The 16,312-nt window shown below is 40.6% G+C and overlaps 2 protein-coding genes across 5 annotated transcripts; one reads left to right on the forward strand and one right to left on the reverse strand.

The window, feature by feature from the left end:
* Window positions 1-9: 9 nt before the first annotated feature.
* LOC5504047 (monocarboxylate transporter 3) lies at window positions 10-8,204 on the reverse strand. Of its 4 annotated transcripts, XM_048730139.1 has the most exons (7): window positions 8,076-8,174; window positions 6,261-6,347; window positions 5,826-6,003; window positions 4,313-4,905; window positions 3,287-3,656; window positions 2,891-3,056; window positions 10-2,758 (listed from the first exon to the last, which is right to left on the reverse strand). In XM_048730139.1, the coding sequence occupies exons 2-7, from the start codon at window positions 6,270-6,272 to the stop codon at window positions 2,713-2,715; spliced, it is 1,365 nt and encodes a 454-aa protein (XP_048586096.1). In that variant the 5' UTR covers window positions 6,273-6,347; window positions 8,076-8,174; the 3' UTR covers window positions 10-2,712. The 4 variants fall into 4 exon arrangements, with proteins under 4 accessions (XP_048586096.1, XP_032228205.2, XP_048586095.1 ...); XM_032372314.2 differs by having other exon boundaries at window positions 10-3,056; window positions 4,430-4,905; window positions 8,076-8,175; XM_048730138.1 differs by having other exon boundaries at window positions 10-3,056; window positions 8,076-8,172.
* A 1,834-nt stretch (window positions 8,205-10,038) lies between these two features.
* LOC116611770 lies at window positions 10,039-15,947 on the forward strand (the record flags this gene model as incomplete). The annotated part of the gene is made up of 7 exons (XM_032372316.2): window positions 10,039-10,734; window positions 11,990-12,069; window positions 13,123-13,149; window positions 14,129-14,191; window positions 14,261-14,353; window positions 14,652-14,714; window positions 15,789-15,947. Coding segments are annotated over exons 1-7 (894 nt in total), but the record flags the coding sequence as incomplete, so codon positions are not given.
* Between the last annotated feature and the right edge of the window lie 365 nt (window positions 15,948-16,312).

Raw genomic sequence — 16,312 nt, forward strand, 5'->3', positions numbered from 1 at the left:
CATCACGAAAACTCTGAAGGAGCTTTTATATAGGGGGATGAGCTAGAGCGTTTGCGCAATACATATAACCTTATATAATACATACAATACTAAAAACAATCTAAATATTTATACTCATTAAATAGTCAATTTCTGATTAAATTTATGAGTTTTTCAAATGGGGGACTTGCGCTAAGAGATCACGTGACTGTTTGGGTGGCAAACTAGCGCGCGCTCAGGCTTTTAGCGGCAAAATAACAGAAACAAAAAAAGAACTTATTCAGCGCTTACGAAAAAAGCCAGAACTCTTTTTTTTCAGAAAGGGTTTAGTCTCATTTAAAGATTTTATTTTTTCGCCGTTCTCTTTTGTGAAGGGCGCAGTCTTTTCTGATTTTTTTGTTTGATTAATTAGTTTTGAATTTGCCACCCAGAAAGATCATGTGATCTAGCGCAAGTCCCCTATTCCCCTGACTCCCACCCATAACGATTGTTTGAACGTGACAATAACATGACCTGACTGACAGGTAACCCCCCTTTGCAAGGCCCCCATATGTAGATGACGCGACAATAATATGACAAACAAAGGCGTGACAAGGAAAGCGTGACAGTACGTCATGATTGTCATAAGACGTTAATGAAAAGTGACGAGTTCTTTGGGTTGGCCAATCTTTGCAGAGCACGCATATGTAGATGACGTGACAATAATGACAAACAAAGGCGTGACAAGGAAAGTGTGACGGTACGTCACGATTGTCATAAGACGTTAATGAAAAGTGACGAGTTCTTTGGGTTGGCCAATCTTTGCAGGGCCCGCATATGTGAATGAAGTGACAATAATGACAAACAAAGGCGTGACAAGGAAAGCGTGACGGTACGTCACGATTGTCATAAGACGTTAATGAAAAGTGACGAGTTCTTTGGGTTGGCCAATCTTTGCAGAGCACGCATATGTAGATGACGTGACAATAATGACAAACAAAGGCGTGACAAGGAAAGTGTGACGGTACGTCACGATTGTCATAAGACGTTAATGAAAAGTGACGAGTCCTTTGGGTTGGCCAATCTTTGCAGGGCCCGCATATGTAGATGACGTGACAATAATGACAAACAAAGGCGTGACAAGGAAAGTGTGACGGTACGTCACGATTGTCATAAGACGTTAATGAAAAGTGACGAGTCCTTTGGGTTGGCCAATCTTTGCAGGGCCCGCATATGTGAATGACGTGACAATAACGACAAACAAAGGCGTGACAAGGAAAGCGTGACGGTACGTCACGATTGTCATAAGACGTTAATGAAAAGGGACGAGTCCTTTGGGTTGGCCAATCTTTGCAGGGCCCGCATATGTAGATGACGTGACAATAATGACAAACAAAGGCGTGACAAGGAAAGCGTGACAGTACGTCATGATTGTCATAAGACGTTAATGAAAAGTGACGAGTTCTTTGGGTTGGCCAATCTTTGCAGAGCACGCATATGTAGATGACGTGACAATAATGACAAACAAAGGCGTGACAAGGAAAGCGTGACGGTACGTCACGATTGTCATAAGACGTTAATGAAAAGTGACGAGTCCTTTGGGTTGGCCAATCTTTGCAGGGCCCGCATATGTGAATGACGTGACAATAACGATAAACAAAGGCGTGACAAGGAAAGCGTGACGGTACGTCACGATTGTCATAAGACGTTAATGAAAAGTGACGAGTCCTTTGGGTTGGCCAATCTTTGCAGGGCCCGCATATGTAGATGACGTGACAATAATGACAAACAAAGGCGTGACAAGGAAAGTGTGACGGTACGTCACGATTGTCATAAGACGTTAATGAAAAGTGACGAGTCCTTTGGGTTGGCCAATCTTTGCAGGGCCCGCATATGTAGATGACGTGACAATAATGACAAACAAAGGCGTGACAAGGAAAGTGTGACGGTACGTCACGATTGTCATAAGACGTTAATGAAAAGTGACGAGTCCTTTGGGTTGGCCAATCTTTGCAGGGCCCGCATATGTAGATGACGTGACAATAATGACAAACAAAGGCGTGACAAGGAAATCGTGACAGAACGTCACGATTGTCCTAAGACGTTAATGAAAAGTGACGAGTCCTTTGGGTTGGCCAATCTTTGCAGGGCCCACATATGTAGATGACGTGACAATAATGACAAACAAAGGCGTGACAAGGAAAGCGTGACAGTACGTCATGATTGTCATAAGACGTTAATGAAAAGTGACGAGTCCTTAGGGTTGGCCAATCTTTGCAGGGCCCGCATATGTAGATGACGTGACAATAACGACAAACAAAGGCGTGACAAGGAAAGCGTGACAGTACGTCATGATTGTCATAAGACGTTAATGAAAAGTGACGAGTTCTTTGGGTTGGCCAATCTTTGCAGGGCCCCCATATGTAAATGACGTGACAATAATGACAAACAAAGGCGTGACAAGGAAATCGTGACAGTACGTCACGATTGTCATAAGACGTTAATGAAAAGTGACGAGTCCTTAGGGTTGGCCAATCTTTGCAGGGCCCGCATATGTAGATGACGTGACAATAATGACAAACAAAGGCGTGACAAGGAAATCGTGACGGTACGTCACGATTGTCATAAGACGTTAATGAAAAGTGACGAGTCCTTTGGGTTGGCCAATCTTTGCAGGGCCCGCATATGTAGATGACGTGACAATAATGACAAACAAAGGCGTGACAAGGAAAGCGTGACAGTACGTCATGATTGTCATAAGACGTTAATGAAAAGTGACGAGTTCTTTGGGTTGGCCAATCTTTGCAGGGCCCCCATATGTAAATGACGTGACAATAATGACAAACAAAGGCGTGACAAGGAAATCGTGACAGTACGTCACGATTGTCATAAGACGTTAATGAAAAGTGACGAGTCCTTAGGGTTGGCCAATCGAGTACCGATGAGCTCTAGTCGTGATTCCTGTGTTTGGGAAGCCTGTTTCCTTCCCCCTCTGTCACAGCACAGTAAGACAAAGGGCAAACAGGAGGGCAGCATGATGACGCCGCCCACCATGTAGAATGCCGGGATGTAGGAGCCTAGTTGGTCGGCAATAAAACCTGCAAGAACAGTAAGGCATGTGTTCAGGGAGGTTGCTCTGCCGACAAGGCTGTTTAGCCAGCGTTTGCCTCGCTTTCACGCGACCGCTTGACAACCTTGGTTACCTTTCACTACTTACTTTCTACTTAAACTTACCTTTCAAGATGGTGCAAAAAAAAAAAAAAAAAAAAAAAACGTGAAGAAGTAAAGAAGTATTTAAATTAGTTTAAATATAAATTGAATTAATTACCTACAGTTGGCGGCCCGGCAAAAATAGCGACGGATGGAGCCAAGAACCCAAAACCGATCCCCATCGCAGCCTGCCTTGGCTTAACAGCAGTGAGTAAAAACACCGTATAAGACGCTGCAAAACTGCCATTGGCAATCCCATAAACCACTGCAAACACCACCAAGTGGCCATATTTGGAGACACGTGGCAATGCGAGCATTGCTGACCCCATAATGAAGGCTGCTAATTGGACGGCTTGTAACGGGCGCATCCATTGTCTGCTGATCACTTGCCCACTAATAACACGGAAAACAGTGGAGCAGATGCCGATATATATGAAGAGTAAGGATGTCTTGCTGCTCGGAAAACCAAGATCCTGTCCAAATCGAACCTGTTATAAAAAGGTAACGTTAATGCCTGACCCAATTTCTAAAATTTAACCTTCTGATTTTTTTTTGTCCCAACCCACAACTATCGTCACATTATTATTAAACCATTCAAAAATAACTAAGTATGGTTCCAGAGGGCGGGACAGAAAACTAGCAACCTCCTAAAAACGACTATAGTTTACCACCCATTTTGGGCTGCATTCCCAAACAACCCGACTCGTCGAAAAAGCACATTGTGAACGGCCGAGGTCGCCGCAGACGGGGTTGTCACCCTCTACGACGTGCTGTTCCAAGCAACTTTGACGACCTCGGATCCGCCGAGAAAGTGCTTCTCGAAACTACAATTCGCCGTTGCAAGCAACGGAGATTTTAAATCTGAGCTGTTTCCGCTTCATTCGCCATTACTAGGGGAATCCTTGTTAGTTTCTTTTCCTCCGTTTATTAGTATGCTTAAATTTAGCGGGTAGCCTTGCCTGATCTGAGGTCCAAGTTGGAACTACTTCATTTTATAATAATGAAAGAAAGGTTCTTGAGGACAAGGAAAAGGGGGGGCTGAACCATATGGCAACAGCCTGCAGAAATAAGTCCGATCCACTAATTTATGTAAATACCTGGATTGTCAGGCTTTCAAAGGCTACATTACATTTTATTCACTTACCAGATGAAACATGGGCACATACATCCCAAAGAAGATGAGAAAACTCCCGACTACCCCAACCATATATGTTGGATTGGCAAACACAGAACAGTCAAAGTCTTCTTTCTCATTCCTTACTTGAACATGCACTTCTTCCACATTCAGTTGCTCTGCTTGTGTCGACTCTTGCTCCACGTTAGGGTCAAACGTAAGGCAAAGCACTGCCAAACACAAAACTACCCCAGACATGATCCTCAACGAGTTCCTCCAGCCAAATGCATCTATTAAGGCTTGTAATGTAGGCCCCATAGCCATAACACCCACACTTGCCCCCGAGGCAACCAGACCTATCGCCAGTGGTAATTTGGTCTTGAAGTATTTTTTGATTATCAGAGGTATGGCTGCAATGATTAGTCCACCACCTATGCCAGCTAACAGTCCATATGACACGAACATAACAGTCATATTCTTTGCAAAAGAACTGGAAACGAGGGACACTGCGCAAATCACACATCCCGTGATGGAGATAGCTCGACAAGTGAGTAATGCCGTTAACTGGACAACTGGTAGGCCCATAGAAAACAACAACCCAGTGGCAAGAGAGCCAACCCAAGCTAAAAGAATGATTAAATATTAATTCCTGGTCACCAATGACAAACTCTAGTGTGTTCATCCTGTAAAGGTGATACCTAGTCTTGATGAATTCCCAGGAATGCAAAATTATCTCTTAGAAAAGTTCATGATGATTATAATGATGACAGTATTTATAACAATGATGATGATAAGTAGTCTTGATGGTATTTGCAAGGTTGCAAGAGATGGCGACAAACCACAGGTTTACCAACCTTTCAGTCAGTCTCCAGTCAATCCCAGTAACTAGCTCATCCTGGAATGCTTTGTGATGTGTATTTATTCAGAATAAGCGGTATTTCTAAGGTTTGAGCAATTGAGGGATTTCGAGTTAGATATATCGAGTAATGTGGAATCCCTCAACTGCTCAAACGTTAGAAATACTGCTTATTCTGAATAAATACACATCACAAAGCAATGAGAGTTTATTGTGACCTTTATTCTAGGATATAAGACAATTATAGGAAAATTACAGGAGGTGATCAATCATGAAAATATATTCTATCTAGTTACTGGGATTGACTGGAGACTGACTGAGAGGTTGGTAAGCCTGTGGACAAACCAATAAAAGGTAATGATGGCATTGGTAAAATTGTTATAGTGATGTCTATGATGATGATAACAATGATGACAAATGGAAATGGTAAATCTGGGAATAAAGCTGGCAGTAGAGTTGGATGTGGACATAGACCATAGAGAACAATGGGGAAGAAACATATGAATATGGCAGGAGCTGGCTGGTGGTGGCGATGTCTGGACAAAAATACTAAATTGGAGAATGATGTTTGCTTTATGAGTATGTAGTTGTAATAGCAACAGATTATGGCTAAAAGAACACCATCAACCGTCATCTCTTCCATGTGGGAGAGGGCAATAATGAAATCACAATCAATTATGAACCAACCTGTTTTTCCTTTGCTTTCATTGAATTCTGAACTAAGAACTGGTAACAAAACACCAAAACTCAGCATGAATCCAAGCAGAAAAATATTTATAATTAATGATGCAGCCACTATAAGCCACCCCCATGGGCCCTCAAAGGAATGTGTCTTGCTTTGACTGCAGATAAGAGGCATCCTGACCTACAGAAAGGAAAAAAAGCTTTTTTGAGTCCAAATGTAATACGATGTCAAGCTTGCCTGGCTCCCCTAATGGTTAACAATTCTCCACTGTGTCTTGAGTGTTTAACATATCTTTTTTTTAGATAATGTTTGGATGCCAAAAGATAAAGAAAGATTTTAGGATTGGCAATTATTTCTTTGATATTGAAGATCCCATTGCTGTTGTTGCTTTGTTTTGTTGGGGGGAGGGTGGGTGGGTGGGTATTAGGAAGACTTACAAAAACCAGCATAAACTACTGATTCTTCGTTAAAGAAACACTTTAAGGGGCATTGTCACCAGTTGAATTACGGAGAGTTGACAAAACCTCAAACAACAAGAGACAAAAGAATCTATTAGAATCTGCACTATTCAACGGGGCATCCACTCTATATTTTCAGTAACATCCTCAACAAAACTAAAAATAGACACACTGATTTTACAATTTTTGAATATTTTTTGCATTTTCGGTTTAAAATCATTGAATATTGTTACATAATTGACTTGAAGTAAACTGGTGACACTGATGCTTTTATCAAGTCTGAAAATAACAAATACTTTAAAAAACTGGGTTAAAAAATAGTGTTATTGCCTGAAGTACTACACTTTAAACAGAAGATCAAAATGGGTTAAACAACCCAGCTAGGAATCTCAAAATGCTTTAAATTCTAAAGTCACAGGCTAATATTAAACATTTTTGTAAGGGACTTGAACAATAGACTACAATTTCTTCAATTGTAACACTGGCATTTTCTATGTGATTGTTACTAATCTCTAATATATTTGCTGAATATAATTCTACTGCAAAATAATTTGAAATCTCACCTTTCTTAGAGCAGACTACTCTGAAGAATTTTGATCACACACACCAAATCAAAAGTGTCACAAGTGGACAAAATGAAGTGGATTATGGAATTATCATGGTAATTCTTGTGTACCCACTCCAACAGCTTATATACGATGAGTAAGTTCAGTGAGTGTTAGGCTCAGTTGAAATGTTGTATTATCCATGATCCGTATTCAATGCAAATGCATGCAAATGAAGATGAAACAATAGACTCGACCATTTGCATTCATCTGCATTGAATACGGCTCATGGATAATACGACGTTTGAACTTAGGGTTAGAAACACATTATGACCATGCCACATATATATGGTTAGGGAGTGTTCATTAATTACAAGGGAAGGCAAGATTTTAACTCGAGACACCTTAAAATCTCAGAGCCCCCCTTTCATTGTAAACATTTTTTTTCGGTGCCCCCCCCCCCTCTTATAGAATTCTAAAATATTCTTTCTTTTTTCCTTAGAGGACCTTTTTTTTCAGACCCCTCCTTTTGGTGGTTACAAATTTTCGGAGCCCCACTCAATATCTTCCTCCTCTTTCCCTCGGTGTATTCAATGAACATCATTCCACAAGCATGGAGCGAGCATTGTACACATCTGGCCCTATTGTTTGTGCAAGGTCTAGGTTATATGCTAGCCCATAAGGTCTAGGTTATATGCTAGGCCAATATGCCGTGAGGTAACTGCTTCTACCAAGCAGGGGTATGTCAGGGGGATGTCACTTTCTCCTTTATGTAGTAATGACTACATCCCAATAGCTATTACAAGATCCTGGTATATTGAAGATCTTAAAGCTGATATGATTGGCTTTTAAGGGGAGGGGTTAATAGAACGTTTTTTTTCTAAATATTAGAGCTTCCACAGAATACGTTATACTTAAAGTAACGAAGATGATGTAAATTTTCTTATTAACCTTTTCATGATGCAATACAGTATCTGTTGTATATCAGTTATTTGACCATCGAAAAGGAAGTGTTTTGAGGATAAGCTGATTCTTATGTTGTGTTTAAACCCTGAAGACGGCTAGGGGAAAGAGCGAGAAAACTTGAAAAACTTCAGCATTGTATCTTTAGAGCAAAAGCAGTACCACGTTTAATCTGGTGATAATGAGAGAAGCGAATATCAACAAAGTTTCTCGAATACCAAAGCGCTAATACCAACCAACCGATGTACAAACCTAGTCAAGATACATCCTTCTTTGTTAAACTTACCTTGGGTCTGCAGAGCTTTTAGATTGTATACAGCATAATAAATAAAAACTTCTTATAGGAAATCGATAGAAAAGAGCAGCCGGCAACCCGCAAAATTTTTTTCAAGTAGCAGGCCTGGTGCCATGGCTACTGACCGCTGGCTGCTGACAATGCTTGACATTGCGGTCGCGTGATCGAGCCCTCGATGAAGTCGGTCGAAAAGAAATAAGCAATGAATAATAAATAAATAAATAAGTGAGTGAGTGAGTGAGTGAGTGAGTGAGTGAGTGAGTGAGTGAGTGAGTGAGTGAGTGAGTGAGTGAGTAAATAAATAAATAAATGAAGATAAATCATTGTAGGAGTTCTACATTCCTCACTGGTTGCTTACAAAATTACATAACGGTACTCGTCACGCCAGGCGGCCCTTCAGCATCGTCGTTTCACGAATTTAAAGTCTGATAAAAAAAGTTTGAAATCAGGATTCAAGAGAATTGTATACATTTAAACCAGGGCCGTAGCAGTTGGCGGGGCACTGGGGGCACGTGCCCCCAATATTTTGAAAAATTATAAGGAAATGACCAGTATGGGCGTGGCTGTGCCGCCCCCCCCCCCCCCCCCCCAATCTTTCGAGGCCCGCTACGGCTTTGTAAACGCTCTTTTTATTAAGAAACAAAAAATTGCGTATAACTAAATTAATTCTACTTAATTAATATAACTAAATTAATTCTGCTACTGGCGCACAGGTATGACCTTAGCGAGAAAAAATAACCTTAATCAACAGCCTTTGAGGCCTCTAAAAAGATAGTCATATAAAGCCTGTCACCGGGATTCTTAGGAACATTTTCAAGGTTTGTTGATGGTATCATGGTCCAATATGCCCGAAAGGTTCCGCGCGTTTAATCCATGGGCGGCGTAAGGTGGAACTTTGATAACGAAGCAGCGCGCACGCGATGCCAACATTAAACGTTGTCGTAGTCTGATTGTAAAAAGATAATATGGAGGATGTATTCCAGGGTGTGGCTACTGAATAAGTGCGGACATGTAATGGTTACAGAGCCCCTTATAAAAGTGCGGGTCTGTACTAGGATATTTCACTGGGTCCAAACCCAGGAAACAGAAAATACATCAACGATTTTTCACATCAAAAATATACGTGGAGAGTTTTATATTGATGAAAACAAAGAAGAAGCGTCGTTTAGTATGTTTTATGATCTGTCCGCCGCCTTTTTGTCACCCTAGAAAAATACCAATTGTGAAAAAGCATCCATTTCCATCGGCTGATTTGAAAGCTACTCCGAAAAAAACTTTGTTTTTCATGGTTATTTCGGCAGATTTCATCACATAAGTTGTCTTCTAATTATAAACTAAAACAATAAATAACAAAGGTGTGACTGACTGGATATCTTTAAAAACATGAAACTGCAAGAATTCATGGTGAATATATACTTTTAAAACTCTCCGGTGCTTCCTTGAGTGCTCATGCTAACAGTAGCGAAGGCTGCACGAATACGTGTATGTACTTTCAGATGACTTGGGAAAGAAATATCGCCTCTCATTCCTACAATCCTTTAAGACGACACTTCATTGACATATAGCTAATATACACTCAAGTACAAGATCGCCTCAAGAGAAGTGAACACGTAAAGCAAGAAATAACATTTTTGACAACGATATTATATGACCTGGTCCTTTGTAGTGCAAAGGTTTTGCTGCAGGTATAAACTGTCTGCATAATTATTTGCTTATGACAAGTTGTCAACCCCTATGCCTGAGGTATATAATAGACTTTTGACTGACACGATCCCGTAAATGTAATATATATTTCTTAACCTGCATTAAACTCTCTCAAACATGCTTTGAAATTGCGTGAAGGGTTACGAAATATTATATATTTTCTTAAGAAATTAGCAACGAGCGCGCTGTTTTGACTTTTGTTAAGCCAAATCTCGGCTTGCGCTAGGCCAAAAAGCTGTCTAGTGTCAAAACGCACTTGAACACGACGAAGTAGAGGCGCGAAATGCATTAAACTTCACTGATAAACCGACAACACTTTGGCGTTTGCGACAACATCGAATATTGCAAGCCATAGAATTCATCCATCTCCTCCGGCACACCAATGCATTATGTTATCTCACGTAATCGCGAGGTATCGCCCCTAATGGAGAGAATGTTTGCCTAGAGTATACGTTATAAAAGTAATTAGCGGAGAGGTACCAGGGCTGCACAGACTTGAATCCTCCAAAAGAAGTTGTGTTTTCGCGTTGATTCAACATGAGTGGTCGAGCATGGTTTCGGCCACATTCCTCGGTCGGACTACATCCAGGTAGAGGGCGTCCGGTCGAAGTATTACAAGGCGATTCGGACGTGAGCAGTGTTAACTCTGAAGTCATACTTGATCAGCAAGAATCTTCTAGACCTATGGGACCTTTTGTTGTGAACCCAGTTTTCACGAACGTAAAGCAGCCACTCGGGGTAGTCGATGTTCCTCGGATGGAGCTGGCGAAAGGGTGGCAAAAAGACGAAGGCGATCTGTGGTATAAGGTCCAAATTGCCAGAGAGAAACGCAAAGTCTGTCTTCTCTTTGGGATCATCGTTGTTGTGTGCTTGGGGTCATTGCTTCTTACTGTGCTGGTGATTGCTGGCAAGCTTAAGGGAGCATGCAAATGCCCCGATCTTGCAGGTACGCCAGAACAAATTATTTTAGATATGTCCATAAAAGCTGGATCATTTTTTCCAATAAAAAGTCACAAAGCTCTCTAGAAAAACGCTGTGATAAAAAAAAAAAAAAAAAAAAAAAAAAAAACTATCAAAGAACAATTAAAACTATTTCCGGATATAAAGGGTACAGAAAACCGATTTTGATACGCAATTTATGTTTAATACTAACAGCGAAAAAATGTCAAGCAAGCTCCTGTGTTGAAATACCGCGCAGCGTAACCGAGGATCTATTAAGATGTGATCTAACTTGATCCGTAGAAATATTTGTTATAAAACAACTACAAAAAGCCACAATCACGACTTTACTGATATTTTAAGAATTCTGTAAATAAACTTTAATCCCATAATGCGCTAATTTGTTGAATAACAAGAGTTAAAGATCAGTTATTAAGAGTAAATTTGTGTAGTATCACGAACATTGAAGAGAAAACGGAATTGACTTTTTTTTTGCCGCATTTCGCTGTTTTTACTATCCAGACCAATTGGAACAAATATATTCGGGAAAAAAAAGAAAAAAAGACTGATAAAAAAGGGGAGCTTGGGATAGAAGCAGCAACAATGTTGCTGGGGTACTTAAACATATCTTTGAGATATTTTCAATTTCGGGTCTGAGGAAAATAGCAAAAGGATTCAATAAAATAAGCTTCGGAAGCTTGGGTTTTAAGGCGGAGATTGAATGTCTAGAATCACGCTATCTATATTCGTGAAATTGGGAGACCTGGAAACGTGGGCTTAGAAAACTAAGCGAATTTCTGTTAGAGTAATTTCTGTAATTTTTTTTACACGTGATCTAAATTTGCAGTAGTATCGGGCTTAAGAGTTTTTTTAAATGTGTAAATAGTTTATTGAATGATAAAACCCATGGTAGACAAGTTTCAAATGTTTATTTCTCTAAGCTTTTGCAATATTTGATGAAGCTATCCACCCATTTTAGCGTTCGTAAAAGCAAAAATATAATATGCCAACTTAAAAAAAATGTATGTGAAAAAACCCATATAAGGACGTTTTACAAGACATTTTAAAATTTAAAAATCAAACTAGTACAACAAAATAAAGTATCTCAGATATGTTTTTGCGTAATCAATTGCGCGCGAAGATTTTTGCTCACCAATAAAGACTCATTGTTTGAGAAAATAATAATAAATATATAAAGATAACAAAAAAAAATCAGTCTCCTGAAATTGCACTGGTCTCCCTGTGTTTGCATTGTTCATCAGGCACCGGTTCAGCGCTGCAAGGCGAGTCAAGGACCGAAGACAAGCTCAAAGCTCTAGAGAGAAATGCAAGTCGGTTTAAGGTCAGCAAATTACGACCCGCGTGTAATAAAGTGGTTCCTATAAACTACCTTTTTCTATAGCAAATATGCGTTCAATTCCCCGGATCAATGACATTTGACTTCAATATTGGCTTGGGGGAGGGTGGGGACCCCGTGGGGACCCCGTGGGGACAAGCCCAGTGATAGACTCAGAAAGCGTGTTGCTGTCCACAATGGTATGGCTAAAATAAAGTCAATCTGACAACAGTTGTAGAATAATTGTAGACTTTGATAACCACTGTAAACTGTGAAATGATCTGTCTCACTTAGTACTGTAATGCAAGTCTAACTTAGACTTGTTGAGCTAGTGGTATAGTGGCTAGGGGGGTATAAAGGTCCTACCCCCCACCCCCACCCCCCTAGACTGCCAATCACCTGTTCTGGGAATTTTAGCCAACCTGCCTTGAAACTCTGTTGGGATCAAGGTCGAAATTGTACTTGTCACGGATTAACTCTTATCTCGTAGTAATAACGGATAACCATTTGGATTGGCGAAGTAATGATAAGGGTTTTATGGATTTGTATCTTGGATTAAAGGGGCTTAAAACGGATAAGCGGTGAATTTACTAAGAAACAGTAACTGAAGGATAAGCAATAGTAGAGGCAGAGATTAAAATGATTACAAAAAGATGTACGGAAAGGTATGCAGCATGATAATAAAGTTCAAAGTAATACTAAAAGACAATACTCAAGCAAAATGAAAATGAATAGATGGAAATGAACTACAACGGATGGATGATGAACCACAGCACGGTACAAAACTGACTATGCTGAGCTTGAAAATCTACTTGCTGCCCAACTGTTGTAATATCATGGAGAAACAAACGGAAATATCAGAGATTAAAAATTACAAAAAGAAAAGGATTATAAAGATTGAAAGGACTAAAATGGATTAAAGATGGGAAAAAATCCTCCTGCAGTGTATAACCAATGTTAAAATTACCGTTAAAAGGATTATACCACTAATATGATTAAAGATATAAACGTGATTTAGGGTGAAATGTAAAAAATAAATGACGCAGTTATCTTTTTCAGGAAATTGGTATCAGACAAGAATCTAAGGTATGTTTTCCAATTGGAAACATGGAACAATGCTGCCTTCCTTTGCTAAAAGCTTCTACACTTTCTGAGTCCTCAAGATAGAGCTGATGATTCCGCGAAAACTATTTCCTCGTACTTGAATGAATCACAGGATATGACGCACATTAACAAAGTGCTCAAAACTAACCAGTAACCCCTCCTTCACAGGGAGACGCAACACATCGCATGTTAGAACAAACCGATCATTAACCCTCCCTTACAAAGCATACTCGCATGTTAGAACAACCTACTCCTTTCAGTCGAAAAAATGGTACAAAAGCGTAAAAAAATAGCGTCAGATAGTAAAAAAATCGTACAAAAGCGGCTTAACACAAGACCGTGCCAACTTTTACAGTTTATTCACACGGGTTTTGTTATGTTTTCCGTCTTTCTTTCGTCCGGTTTAGCCAGTCCCACGTATAATCTTACTAAGTTTTAGGTCAAACCTTCGAACGGGTACTGTGTAAAGCGGACCTACAGAGGCTTGTAGCCAGGATTTTGAGCGGGGTGGTCTGTTTTTCCATTTCAGCGGACCAAATTTCCGTTATACCCCTTCCCTCGCCTTATTACATTAGGCAATCAATACTTCAAATAAATTCAATCTTGTACTTAAAATGTATTTTAAAGGGTGCTTTTTAACATATAGCGATAATCATCAAGATGATTATTTAAAAAAAAGATTTTTATAGTCATTTGAAAGACATATTGATGTGTACGGTAATCCAGCCAAAACGTTATATATTTTTTGTTTTCTCTGAGCGGACCTTCAAGCCAAATGGGGGGGTTCGTCCGAACCCCCCCTGGCTACGGGCCTGACCTAATAGAACATCTCGCATGGTGAGCTATGTTATCGAGCAAAGGCAGAGCTCTTCAAAATCAGTTTTATAAGCCGTCTTTTTCCCACACCTGTCTGTCGCCTAATAACAATGAAAAACCTATCATGATGTATTTTATTTTATAGATTTTGAGCATGGATCTGAAGCTACGTGAGCTTATGTCCAAATATGATGGACTGGGGCAAATGGTAAGAAAAAGCTTTTCATTCCCGTTCTCGTTTTCTATCATATTTTCTTTATTGTTTTCACCACGACAGATACAAAGGCGGTCTACTGAGCTGGAAGCAACAATCCAATCCAACCAGAAACTTCTGAACGACGTCACATCGTTCGTACAAGGCTTACAAAAGGTTAGCTAGTCTGAGCACAACAGATAATTTGTCAGACGTCCTTTGTGACGGTCACCCTTGCCTTAGTCTTCCACGCGGACGTGCTTGTGGAGGAAAGCGTGACTAACACAAATAACGGCTGCGCGGGAAACTAGATCACGAGACAAAGGGAATGTTTCCAAAACCTTCCCATTGTGCATTTGCAGCATGACTCAGCATATTTTAAGAGTCACTTCCTCCTCCCTACTGAACCCCTTCCGTTTTAGCTAGGCCATGAAAAGGTTTTATCGAGGGATCACTAACCACGCTACTGCTGTAGGGCCAGAATAATCAGACTATTGGTGACACTCTGACTGCTCTCAACTCCACTCTATGGAAAAAGGTTAGTCCTCAAGCGACACTTTAAATGCCATGTAAAAGGCTTCTTAGGGACTGTGCAATAATTATCAGGAGGGGGGGGGGGGCTGTAAAACCAGAGGGGGAGGGCACTAAGTTAAAGCCTTAACTTTTTCACATAAAAGTGGGGCGGCTTAGTTTAAATGACAACAAAATGTTCGTTTTGTATCCAGATTTATCATGGTTAAAAATGTCATCTTTTTCTTTAAATACAAAATCGATGCAAACTTTAAGAACCTCTTTGCAGTAGTCTCACTAAGGACCGCTCTGTTCTATAAATCTCTATATATCTCTCAACCCTTGGCGACAAAATGAGCTCGTTGTTTGTCTTGATGTCGCCTGAGCTCAAACTCAGAAAGCGGACTCCCGTAAGCATAGCGGCCACACCAAGACGATAAAGGTGATTTGTTAAGGGGGAGGTATCTCTTAGATGAAAAAGAAAAACGCCGCGTACAACAATCTCAGGTCTATGGGCCTGTGTTAAACCATTTATAATTACTCAATCCATTTATTTTTTTAGACAGAAAGAAGAAATTCCACAACTCTGCTACTTTGGACCAATTCCAAAAAAAGAAAATTCTCAGATTCTCCAATGAAACGCTTTGGGCTTTATGGTCCTTAATTGTATATAGGCAAGTTATAACTTTTCAACAACTGTTTCCCGGACATTTGGCGGTTTAGTCGAACTGAGCTAAGCGGTGCTGATGTTTATCCTCATGCCGAAGTAGAATGCATAAGGAAACAAGGAGGGGGGGGGGGGGGGGTTCGTAAACAAGGGGGTCAAAAATTAACTTGACGCTGTCTAGAGGGGGTCCTACGGGGGGTCCTTTTTTTTCATTATTTGAAGCTCATTTTACGGACCCCCCTGATAATTTTTGCACAGTCTCTTATTGAGCAAATTCAGAAGATATCAATGTCAAGCCCAAGGAAGGCTTGGCTGCGACTAAGCTTATGTCATCGTAAAATTATACTCTTAACAAAATGCCTATTAAAATACAAATAAAACAAAATCACAAGTCAGCGACAGACTTTAAAACTGATTTGAGTTGTACTTTAACAGATTGAGTCTATCAGCCTAAACGGCACACGTGGGCCCCAAGGCATCCAGGGACCAATGGGAATGAATGGTTCCAAAGGAGTACCCGGGCCACAAGGGCCCCAGGGCTTGGAAGGACCTCCAGGAGCGTCTAATTTTAGCATGTGCCAGCATGAGATGATCAAGAGTACCCAGGTCACCGCGGGACCTGCCGCTATAAGCACCGCTACCGTACGAGAATCCACTGTAAGTAGGAATAACAGGTCTATTCAGATTTGTACAGGGATAAGGGGGAAAGGGTGGTATCGTAGGAGAACCCGTCGTTAGTAGGGATAACAGGTCTTTTCAGGTTTGTACAGGGATAAGTGGGAAAGGGTGTCACCGTACGAGAACCCACTGTAAGTAGGGATAACAGGTCTATTCAGGTTTGTATAGGGATAAGGGGGAAAGGGTGGTCTCGTACGAGAACCCACTGCAAGTAGAAATAACAGGTCTATTCAGGTTTGTACAGGGATTAGGGGGAAAGGGTGGTATCGTACGAGAACCCA

The sequence above is a fragment of the Nematostella vectensis genome, chromosome 7 (assembly GCF_932526225.1).
Source record: "Nematostella vectensis chromosome 7, jaNemVect1.1, whole genome shotgun sequence".
NCBI lineage: Eukaryota > Metazoa > Cnidaria > Anthozoa > Actiniaria > Edwardsiidae > Nematostella > Nematostella vectensis.

What these genes read in the sequence shown, in the direction of transcription:
- LOC5504047 (XM_048730139.1), bottom strand. An exon ending in ATGTGCCCATGTTTCATCTG is followed by an intron (nt 3,657 to 4,312) that starts GTAAGTGAATAA and finishes TTTTTATAACAG; the next exon opens with GTTCGATTTGGACAGGATCT. An exon ending in TGCCGGGCCGCCAACTGTAG is followed by an intron (nt 3,057 to 3,286) that starts GTAATTAATTCA and finishes CTGTTCTTGCAG; the next exon opens with GTTTTATTGCCGACCAACTA.